An 11,639-nucleotide genomic window follows, 5' to 3' on the forward strand; every position below is an offset into this window, starting at 1 on the left:
TTAATTCCAGGTTACATTCCCATTGGCCAAAGGCTATAACTAAAATTGTGCCACATTTTCTGCATTACAAATTCCCCGCTTGACTATAAAGTGTTTTGGGGGTGTCCTGAGATTGCAAATGTCATGATGCAAGTCCAAGTCTGTTTTTTTTAATAGTAGTTCTGGATGGAACATATTACAAATAATGTCCCATTAATTGCTTTTGAGGCATGCACTCTTGCAGATAGAGTGCTAATGGATAGGGGTTTTATTAATTTTGTGATATTTTTAAAATATCTATTCTAGAATTATTCCTGTAGTTAATGACTTTGTTCATTACAGTGTGTAATGTAAAATATTAAAAAGGTGATTCATTGGATACTGTATCTGCTGGTGATTCTGGTATTAAAAGAATTAACCGACAAAGTATGCTATCATTAGTTGAGCACTAAGTATTGCTTGTTTATTAACTTCTGCAGTAATACAACGAGGATGCATATGCCCCACTTGTTTATGCAACACAATTTTAACTTGGGAAATAAACCCCCAAGTCACACAGCATCCTGACGAGAATATATATATATATTTTTATTGTTTTAAATCCTGGAACTTGTTCTTCAATCACTTTGTGGATGTACCTCAGCAGAAGGAATGAAGTGGTTTAAGAAGGCATATCATGATGACCTTCTCAAAGGCAATTAGGGACATTTATATTCGTAACACGTATTCATTGTCTAGCTCAGGAAATATAAAAGCCAATGGTTAAATTAAACTAACCATAACCATTAAGTGAACCTAAGGCATTCCTCTTTTTCTCGGCCAGAAGTTATTTAAGATTTTATAGTTATATTGTTATTCGCATGCAATTTCTACCTTGCTGTTGATGTTAATAGTGGTCCACCTAGCTTTCAATTATCTCCCAATCAATTCCTCCTCCAACCAACCGATTAACTTCCTTGACAACCCATTCCCTTTCCTAACTACAAATGATAATTTCCCTTAAGGGAAGTACCCCCTTTTCACGCATGATCTCCAAAATGAACCCTTCTGATCTTCCCAGCCACCTTTCACTTTAATTATCTTCACAATCAATGTAACACACCAGCTCCCATTCAATTGTCTCCCTCTATTAGTAACTTGAGCTATTTGTAGATTAATGAAAGTATGATTATAATTTTTATGCATGGTTTTAAGGTTCTAAAATGCACATCTATCAGACCACGAGGACTTAAAACATTTTGGATTTCTGATCTGAACTCACAGTATTTGTTGAATATTATAAATGGACATTACCTTTTCTAACATGAACTTGTCAAAATAATTATCCAACTTCTGCTTTGTAAACTTGAGTATTCCTTATAATTGCGAGAAAGTTGATACATACTTATACATAAGTTACACAGCATTGTATCATAATTTAAAAAGTTGCTTCTAATATATTAAAGCCATTTTATTTGTTACAAATTATCTTACTGTAATTTTATGACACTTGTTTTGTAGAATCAGGTATGAATGTTTGCTTCTTGACATCGTTCCATAAACCTAAGGTTAATATATAATGCTGTTCTTTACTAATGTTCATTAATTTCAGCATGTTAGTATTTATTCCTATACAGTAAACTATGTTTTGTGAGTTTATGTATTCTTTAGAATTTAATATTCATTTGTGGCTTTATAATCATCATTTTTATTTTGCAAGCATGGTTTATGGCAGCAAATGGTTTTTAACTTTTACATTCACTCTGTCCCAGAATCTGTGTGTCATGTATACAGCTCAGAGCTAATATACAGAGCCTGTTAGCTCAGGATGTTATCATTTGCAGATTTAACACTTTTATTTCATATAGGAAATAATAATGAATGTGGCTGCGGTACTTTCCATTTGTTAGACTTGTTCTTTTGCACATAGATAGAAAAGTCTTATGTTGATTAAATTTTTTTTTTAGATGTAATAAAAGGAGAAAAAATGAGAGATCACTGGACAGTGATGTTGATAGATTTTTGCTAATTAAAGATACCAAGAGATGTAGAACAGTACCGAATGTTCACTTAATAACAGTATAATATGATACAAAAACAAAGAAACCAAAATTTAAAAAAATAAATTATAGGAGTGCATACTTCCACTGTGATTCTGCATTGAAAGGGTAACCATTTGGACAAATGCAGAATGTTACAATATTCTTTAAATGACACATTCTCCATATTTTTAAAGCAGAGAACAATAGGTATAAAAGTTTCCCCAACAAATGGAAAATAATCAAATATATGACTCAAAATATATTCATGAAAAGATGATGCTTCAAACAATTGAATATTTATCAATTGAAAACTGAAAAACTTTCATACTTACATCCAAGAAAATCTTAAGAGAATCATTCCCATAAATATGGTAGAAGCAAAGAGGAAATTAGATTTACGCAATCACACGTATATAATCACAAAGACCCCCAAATGCCTTTGTGCGGAAAATACATGGAATAATAGAAACCTCCAAGAATATTAGTTTAACAAACTTTCCAAGTAATAAGCAGGAGATTTAATGTATTCATTTAACATAAGCAAGCAACCTTAATATATTACAACAAATACATTTTGATTCCAAAACGTTCTTAAAATAGCTGTAATAAAATTGCAGAATAATTCAAAATAAGAATTATAATTAACAGTAAATGAGTGCCTATGCCAGAAGTGATATTCTCATCTAGGAACATTGAGTTTAATCGCCTAGAAAAAATGCTAACTTTTTGTGTAAATCTTAATACTGAATAGCTTAAAGATAGTGTAAGCAAAGTCTCGGCCTGTATGGAACCAGTTTCCTTAAAATCATCTCACCTTTTTTTTAATCAATCATGTTAGTAAATGAGATTGGCTGTTCTCCTTAAAAAATGAAATACAATAAATTTGGACTGTGGGATACATTAATATTTTTTTCCACCAAACTTTTGTGTAGTTCCAGAAACAATGAATGCATTATGCATTAATATTGAAAAATATGTCGTGTAATGAATAGTAAATCCATATGCAACTTTAATTTTTCCGATAATGAGGATGGAAATGACGGTAGTTTCTCATCATTTGTTCACTTTCATGCAATACATTAAGAATATAGACACAATTAATCAGTAAAATTCCCAGTGATGATATCTAATAATTTTTAACTCTGGTGATTTTCTCAGAGCAAGTATTTTTGTAGTGGTTTCAAGAAATGTGCATGAGTAATACCATTTTTTCAATACATTATTGCTGATAAATAAACAAGTGTCGCCTCTGAATCCTTTCTTAAAGGGCACAATTTCCTTTGAAATGCCTTTGCCATTTGTTGAAAGTGATTGTTATGTTAATAATGATGTAACTGGAATATAATTCCTTCCACAGTAGGTAAACCTCACAAGTGCAACTATTGTGGTAGAAGCTACAAACAGCGCAGTTCACTGGAGGAGCACAAAGAACGCTGCCACAATTACCTGCAGAACACCGGCGTGGAGGCTGCACAGCCCATGAATCACCAGGGTGGGTGGGATGACGTGGAGTTCCAGTTTGTAGTGACTCCTTCATGATTTTACCTTGAGGCTGTGTGTTTTTGTATCTTGATAGTATGTACAGTTTAGATATTACTAACTGTGCTACGCAGAATAACCAACCACTGCAATTAGTCTTATTATTGAAATTACTACAATTAAAAGGAACTAGTAAAACAGAGTCATCCTGACATTAGCATAGAATTACTTCACATATGATATTTTCCTACTAGGTGTATTTTTCTGATTGAATATTTACATGAGGAAGATTTACATGAGATAAATTTAGAGGAAAATGCCTAAATGTGTTTTTATTTAAATTATTATGCTAATGTTTTTTATCCAGCTGACAAAAGTCTATGTTTGTAAAAATAGGCTGAATGTTATTTTTCCATTGTGCCAAATATACAAATGGAAAACCTAAAAAATAGTACATCAATTAAAACAATTTTTCCATCGTAAAATTTAATAAACTTTTTAGACTACCAATCTGCAGATTTCCTTCAAGCTACAGATTCACTAAATTACAACTAGGGAGTGTATTTTTAATAACAACTATCGGTAATCATTTTATAGGCCACAGATAGATGTCAAATTCCAGTGTCTGATTAGACATAGACAAATGATTTTTATTGCTTTCTTAATATTTTTTTAAAAATTAAACTTCTTCAGAAATAAATTAGAGAATTCCTGACCACACGTTCAAAATAGCAAAATTATTGTTAAATATTTCACTGTAGATGTGCTTGCATTTCAAATCTTTTAGGATATTAAATTAATTATGGTGCAGCAAAGAGAAAGAAATAGGTCTTACTGGTAACATAGTGAAAGAGGATATTGTGGGATATAAACAGTCTATAGTTTATTTTTTATTTAATTTTGTATTAAATCATCAAATAAAAGCTGAGAAAAGTTTATGTTCTTATTTAGAGTTGTTCAAAGTTAATTTAGAATTTATTATCCATTACAAAACCAGTGCTGAGTTTTATCTTTAGCAGTTTTGAATGCTAATTTAGTGATTTCACTAAAAAAAGGTTCACATTACGGTTAGTAATAAAGTCTCCTCCACTCTCACACGTACTACCTAATAAGAGTGGTAATTGGTGCACCGTATAGTCCCTAAATCAGTTTTATCATTATATATTTGACTCCGACCACATTTTTGTAAGTATAATTTTACCTTTTATGACATTTCACTATTGGGGGAAATGAATTTCCTTGTAATACCACCAAAGAAAGAGAGTGGGAGCTGCTTAGGGATATAACAGTAGTCCAGATGACATCTTCAGATTTTTCCACCCCTCCTAATTGGGCGAGACTAAACATTTTTGTTACTGATTTGGCGTCAATTTTTGGTATAACTAACAAACATTATACAATATTTTAATGGGTATATCTTGTATTACTCTGTAATATTAGTACGTAATATTTTTATTACTTGGCCTAACAATATTATTTACTAGTTTCAATTTGTGAAGTTTTTCTAACTTTGTACCTTTAGAAATGAAATTAGGAGGAATTTCTTTAGCTGTGGAGGCGAAGTCTTTCACTATTTTTAAAACGGAGATTGACAGGTTTTTGATTACTAAGGGTGTCAAAGGTTATAGGGAGAAGGTGGGTGAATGAGGTTGAGAGGGAAAGAGAGATCGGCCATGATTAAATGGTGGAATAGACTTGATGGGCCTAATGGCTTAATTCTGCCCCCGTGGCATGAGCTAACAAGGTAAAATATGAAAATATATTTAACTTAAATAATGAAGCAAGGGTGAAGCATTTAAAAAAAAAATCTGTTTCTTATTGAGTAAGCATTAGTTGATTTATATCTATTGTTGGACATTATGTGAAATCCACAGTTTTGGCCAAATATATTTGACTAAATATTACATTTTAGCCAACAAACATTTTTTTCTCCAGTACTAATATCTAATTTTACATGATAGAAAATCGTGGGGAATCATTTAGTATAACCCAACATATCCAGATCTCAATTTAGATGCAGATCATCTGATAACCTTCGATAGTTCAGCAGAAATCACCATTATTACTCTCTTAAGGTGTTTCAATACTCATGAAATGTGGATCTTATTGTTCTCAGTGAATGCAGCACATGCACCAGAGGATTACTTTTAGATGAGTTCTAATAACTTAATTCCATTGTTCTTAAAATATTTAAATAAGACAAAGTACGATGCCGTATTTGAGAATGAAATGTCTTACAGAATCTTGTGTTCTCTTTTTGAATATTCTGTGTTCCATTCAGTAGATGATTACAAGGATCACGATACAGCAGCAGACCACATTCCCCTGATGCAGTTTGAGAGACCGGCAGTGATAGAGAGGCTGGCAAGCAATGTGGGAAAACGTAAAAGCTCCACACCTCAAAAGTTTGTTGGTGAGGTTTGCCATCTTTCTTTGTTATTAGGTATTGCATTGTTGTAAATGCTGCCTTTTCAAAGATAACCATATTCCAAAATAAAGGCACATGAAAGGGAATGTAAGGACAAAATATAGAATAAATCTGATTTCTCATGAAATGCTATACATTTGGACAATATTGTTGAATGCAAGTATTTAAACAAATATGAGTACTGTAATAAACATTATCAATATAATAGTGATAATAGCTGATTCACCACATTTTACTGCTAAGTAATATGGGATTTAAGGAACAGTTAAGATGCTTGGCTGTTGCAATGGAGCTTGGTTTTATTTAGCTCATTACCTGAAGGTCACTTTTCAAGTACGAGCTATGCCAAAGAAGATTAACTGGACATTCTTTGAGGTAAATTATAGAACAGCTACCAAAGGAAATGTCATTAATTTGTCTAGACCTAGAAACCTGGAATCGTGAAAGGTTTGGATAGAGTGGATGTGGAGAGGATGCTTCCACTCATGGGAGAGTGTAGGACCAGAGTCCGTAGCCTCAGAATAAAAGATACTTTAGGGAGGAGATGAGAAGGAATTTCTTTAGTCAGAGGGTGGTGAATCTGTGGAATTCATTGCCACAGAAGGCTGTAGAGGCCGTCAATGGATATTTTTAAGGCTGAGATAGATAGATTCTTGATTAGTATGGGTGTCAGGGGTTATGGGGAGAAAGCATGAGGATGGAGTTGAGGGGGAGAGTTAGATCAGCCATAATTGAATGGTGGAGTAGACTTGATGGGCCAAATAGCCTAATTCTGCTCCTATCACCATGAAACAGACCAAATTTATAAAGTTAAAAAATTGAATTGCAATTGCCTGACTTTTTCTCTCTTCTAAAGCTTTTTAGACTGATATGATATGTATGCGCGTGGGTGCATTTGTCTTTCATTGATCACGTAGCTATCTTACACTTACGGGGATCACTGGGCAGCACGGACTTGGTGGGCCGAAAAGGCCTGTTTCCGGCTGTATATATATGATATGATATGATATGATTCCATACATTATTGTAGATCCAAAGCAACCATATAATAGAACCAATTAGAAATCTGGAAATGTGTTCTTATTAAAACAAAAATTAAGCTTTATTCTTTGTTATTGTTTCAGTGATTAAACCCTTGCCTTTGAATTGCGGAATGATGAATACAGGTCCATTAGCATAATGGACTACTTTATGAAGGCTTGGTTCTCAAGTATTGCATTGAAATGTATTAAGTTGTCAAAGATGGATTCTTTCAGTTGAGATATTAATGAGGCCCATCAGATTATCATATGAACATTAAAAAATCCCATGGCACAATTTGAGAAAGAGCAGAAAGTTATGGTTTCACTGTTCAAAGCTCACCTCATCAGAAACATCCCACAATTTCATTGGTAACAAAGCATTTTCTGTATTTATAGCCCTGCTCTGGATAAAAGTCTAGTAAACATTGTATCTCTCCTCTATTCATACCACCCTAGACTCATTTGTGGATAGTCAGACCCAGACTGTCAAGTTGCTTTGGCCATTTCGGTTGGTGAAGTTAAGATGATAAAGTCAGCAGTCTAATACTGGACCATCCAAAAGCCACTCTGTTGTATCGTGCTTAGCTTCACATTGCACATGTTGTACCTAGTTTTGGATGTTATCGAGGCCTCCATCTAGATAATCCATGTTAGTCACATTTGAAATATTAGTCGACAGCCTGTGATTTAAAATTTTGGAAGTAGAACTGAATATTAATCTTTATAATTATGATTCTACTTTTACTTGTGTAGTAGTCAAGTCAAGTCGCATTTATTGTCATATATGCACAGTAAGGTAAGATACAGGTTCAATGACAAATCTTACTTGCAACAACATCAAAGGCACGTAGACTCAGACACACACATACAAACTAATTATACATAAATTATACATGAATTATACGTAACATTTCTAAAAGACAGAAGCCTACAAAAAAAAAGTGTGAGAACATAATTTTTTTAAAACAAGTCCATAGTAGTACAAGAGATGGATCATAGTGTTCTGTTGTTGAGGTAGGATTAAGATTGTATAGGTTGGTTCAAGAACCTGATTGTTGTAGAAAAGTAGGTGTTCCTGAACCTGGTGATGTGAAGGTTCTGTTCCTCCTGCCCCAGGTTGGGCAAGAGAACATGGCTCAGATGGTGAGTGTCTGATGATAGATGCTGCCTTCTTGAGGCAGCGCCTCGCAGATGTGAGGTGTTTGCCCTTGATGGACCAGGCTGAGTTCACCCCTCTCCGTAGCTTCCTACATTCCAGTGTGTTGGGGTTGCCATGCCAGACCATAATACAACCAGATAGAATACGTCTGTAAAAGTGTGTTAGAGTATTCGGAGATGTACTGAATCTCTTTAAACTTCTAAGATAGTAGAGGTGCCTGGGCACCTTCTTTGTAATGGTATTTGTGGCTGGGCCCAGGACAAGTCATTGTGCATGATAATAGTTAGGAATTTGCAGCTGCTAACTTTCTCCACCAGCGATCCAGCAATGAAAACTAGTACTTATAGACTCCCGACTTCCCCTTTATGTAGTCAACAATCACTTCCTTACTCTTGTTCATGCTGAGTTAGAGACTATTGTTGCGGCACCACTCAACAAGCCGTCTATCTCTTTCCTGTACTCTAACTCCTCATCATCAGTTATTTGGCCAACCTCAGTGGTGTGTCGATGAATTTATAAATGGCATTAGAGCTGAACTTGCCATACAGTCATGTGTGTACAAAGAGTAGAGCGGGAGGCAAAGCATGGCGCCTTGGGGTGCACCTCCGTTAATAAATATTTCTGAGAATTATATTTATGTTATATTTAAAAGTTTGTTCACTTACCTGCAATGTATTTTTCTAGGTGAAAAGTTCATGCGTTTGAATTATCCTGACATCAATTTTAATATGAACTTGAACTATGAGAAAGAGGCAGAGTTCATGCATTCACACATGATGGATCAAGCTATCAATAATGCAATTACATACCTTGGGGCTGAATCCCTCAGACCGCTAATGCAACATCAGCCAAGTTCAATGGCAGAAGTGGTTCCGGTTATGAATTCAGTCTATTCTCAGGTATACCATCCAACAAGGCTTGAAAGGCCAAACAGCAGGGAAGTAACAGAAAGCCAGGAAAATATAATGGATGGTCCAATCTCTCTTATAAGAGCAAAAAATCCTACAACGGAAAGAGTAATGTCTCCAAGTAACAGTTGTCTAGATTCTACTGATACAGAGAGCAGCCATGATGATCGAAGTGCTCAACAATATCCCGGAGTACCAGCCTTAACTCCTCAGAGCAAACGAAGTCCAGCCTACACAAAAGAGGAAACAAAGGCTCTGGAAGCCACAAAGGTTTTGTCTCATACCTCTAAAGAGATATACAGAGTCTTCAGTGAAGAGGGTGAGCAGATTAGGGCTTTCAAGTGCGAGCACTGTCGTGTGCTGTTTCTAGATCATGTTATGTACACCATCCACATGGGCTGCCATGGTTTCAGAGACCCATTTGAATGCAACATTTGTGGCTACAGAAGCCAGGATCGCTATGAATTCTCATCGCACATTGTTCGTGGGGAACACACATTCCACTAGGCCTTGAGCTTCTAGGACAGTGATGAAGAACTGTTTTTGAAGTCCCACATTGACATAACTAAAAGGCAGAAGTGGCCTGGTGACAGACAATTTGCCTTGTTTTTACTATCTATGGACCAAGAATATACTGTAATGAGTATATTCCACTCATTTACAGTAATATGGTTTTTCATTCATATATGACATTGTGGGAATTAAAATTAGCCTTTAGTTTGAAAAAATAAGTTGTCAGTCATGTCATCTTCAAAACTTTGTATCATTCATCTCTGTCATTGCGTAGGTGCAACTGTGACAAGCTAGTGATTGACTCGTATATAGAATTTCAGTGATGAAATAAAGAATGATGCAGGGTCAAGAGTCAACTATGTCTCGAACAATACTGCACTTCCTTAATTGCTAAATGGAGTAAGGATAGAAGATTAAAACTTTCTAGCCTTTCATAATTTTATTGTCCATTTGAAACACTCACTCAATGAAAAGGGGAACAGCAGAACAGAACTAAGCACTTATGGTTTTTTTTAAATATACTTGCAATGATGACCAACTTAATTGAAAAGGAACAACATAAATCTGAAAAGAAAGAGTGTTTGATTAAAGTACATTTATTCACTAGCAACTTTTTTTCCTGTGATGTCACTCCCTTTTTGACTGTTATAGTCTTAACTTGTTGATTCCTTATCTGCATTTTACAAGAAAGAGATGAATGATATAGTGCTAGTCAGATGTCAAGTCTGACAACCTGTTTTGTGGCACTTGCTCCTTGAATAAAGAATACCTCTCACAATTAGATTGCTTGTTGAAGAGGGAACAAAATTAGGACCCAAACTATGCACTTACTGGAAATTTTCATAAAGTACTGGAGACTGTTGTTAATTTCTGAACATATAGCAACAAGGGAAGGATGTATTAAAAACTCTGAAACTGTGATCATATAACTGATTGTGAAGCACTGTCAGTTCTTAACCAGACTCACTTCCTGTTTCATGTAGCATTTCTAATCTGGGACAAGTGTCCCTGTCCTAAATCCTTGGGCTTTTTTGTTGCTGAAGCATTAGGTATAAGCTGTTTACATATTTTTGTACTAAAGTGTAGTTTTATACATGAAAATGCTTGAAAAATAAAAGGTACATTAGCTTTGTAGTGCATTTGCTACTGGAATCGGATAACTGGAACCTCTTCCTTGGTTTGTTTAATGGTGGCAACATATGCTGGGTTTTTCAGTGTGAAATTCTGGATGTACATTTTCCTTTTAACCTACCTTTGAAAGAAGACTGAAACTGTAAACTTTTATGCAATTATTTAGAAGGTTTCAGCATTGACAATAATAGTATGTTTTAAATCTTCTGAAATGTCAATTCTGATGTTAAGCATTGGCAGCAGCTATTCGTAGCCCAAGTTTAATTCTGAAGGCTTTCCCTCTTAATGTCTTATGACTCAGAGGTGTAGGGATCACAAGAGTCCATAACAGACTCTCCAAACTTGAACCAGTTATAATATACAAATGAATGCAGTTTGCAAGTGCAATACTCCTTTTTTTTCTTGAACTGTATAATGTATTTTCTCAATTTAGAAAATAGTTTATGTAAATGTTTTTGAAATACATTAACTGATTCTTAAGACTTTGTTGAAAACCCCTGTTACTGTGACCTAAATAACATGGCTTGTTTTAAAAAAACAAAAAAAGTTGCAGAATCTTTGTTAATATTTTTTTAGGGAAACTACTGTAAGGTTTGTACTGTCTGAGTGCGCAAATACTGAAATAAATTTAGGGAACCTCAGGAATGAATTCTGTGTGGCGTTTCACTCTCAATCTCTTTACTTATTTGGAAAGATTAATTTTAAATGACCTTTTTACATATAAACGAAATTAACATTTTTTGCATTTGTTGCACCTAAAGGTAATTATCACACAAGGACAAATTGAAAAGGGTTTTTTTTTTTTGCAATGCCAGAATTATTTTTAAGTAATTTGCTTTCAATTAAATTGAAATGCAAGAAAATAATGTATATCAGGAGCTCTCTGTTGGAGTTCTTAAGACTAAGCATAAATTGCAAATTTTAAGACTAAACTGGAAACATATTCAAGTAAGAATAATAATGGCTAATTATGAAACCAATGAATTTGGAAGGAATTTA

At 34.4% G+C, this 11,639-nt stretch overlaps 1 protein-coding gene across 4 annotated transcripts in view; it reads left to right on the top strand.

The window, feature by feature from the left end:
- The window catches only part of ikzf2 (IKAROS family zinc finger 2), a 152,142-nt gene extending 140,748 nt beyond the window's left edge, over positions 1-11,394 (top strand). For all 4 annotated transcript variants that reach the window (XM_078403684.1, XM_078403683.1, XM_078403685.1 and 1 more), the window contains 3 exons: positions 3,358-3,492; positions 5,764-5,892; positions 8,773-11,394. In XM_078403684.1, the coding sequence (XP_078259810.1) occupies positions 3,358-3,492; positions 5,764-5,892; positions 8,773-9,503 (995 nt within the window). In that variant the 3' untranslated portion in view covers positions 9,504-11,394. The remainder of the gene's footprint in view (positions 1-3,357; positions 3,493-5,763; positions 5,893-8,772) is intronic.
- The last annotated feature ends 245 nt before the right edge of the window (positions 11,395-11,639 follow it).

This window comes from Rhinoraja longicauda, chromosome 8 (genome assembly GCF_053455715.1).
Source record: "Rhinoraja longicauda isolate Sanriku21f chromosome 8, sRhiLon1.1, whole genome shotgun sequence".
NCBI lineage: Eukaryota > Metazoa > Chordata > Chondrichthyes > Rajiformes > Arhynchobatidae > Rhinoraja > Rhinoraja longicauda.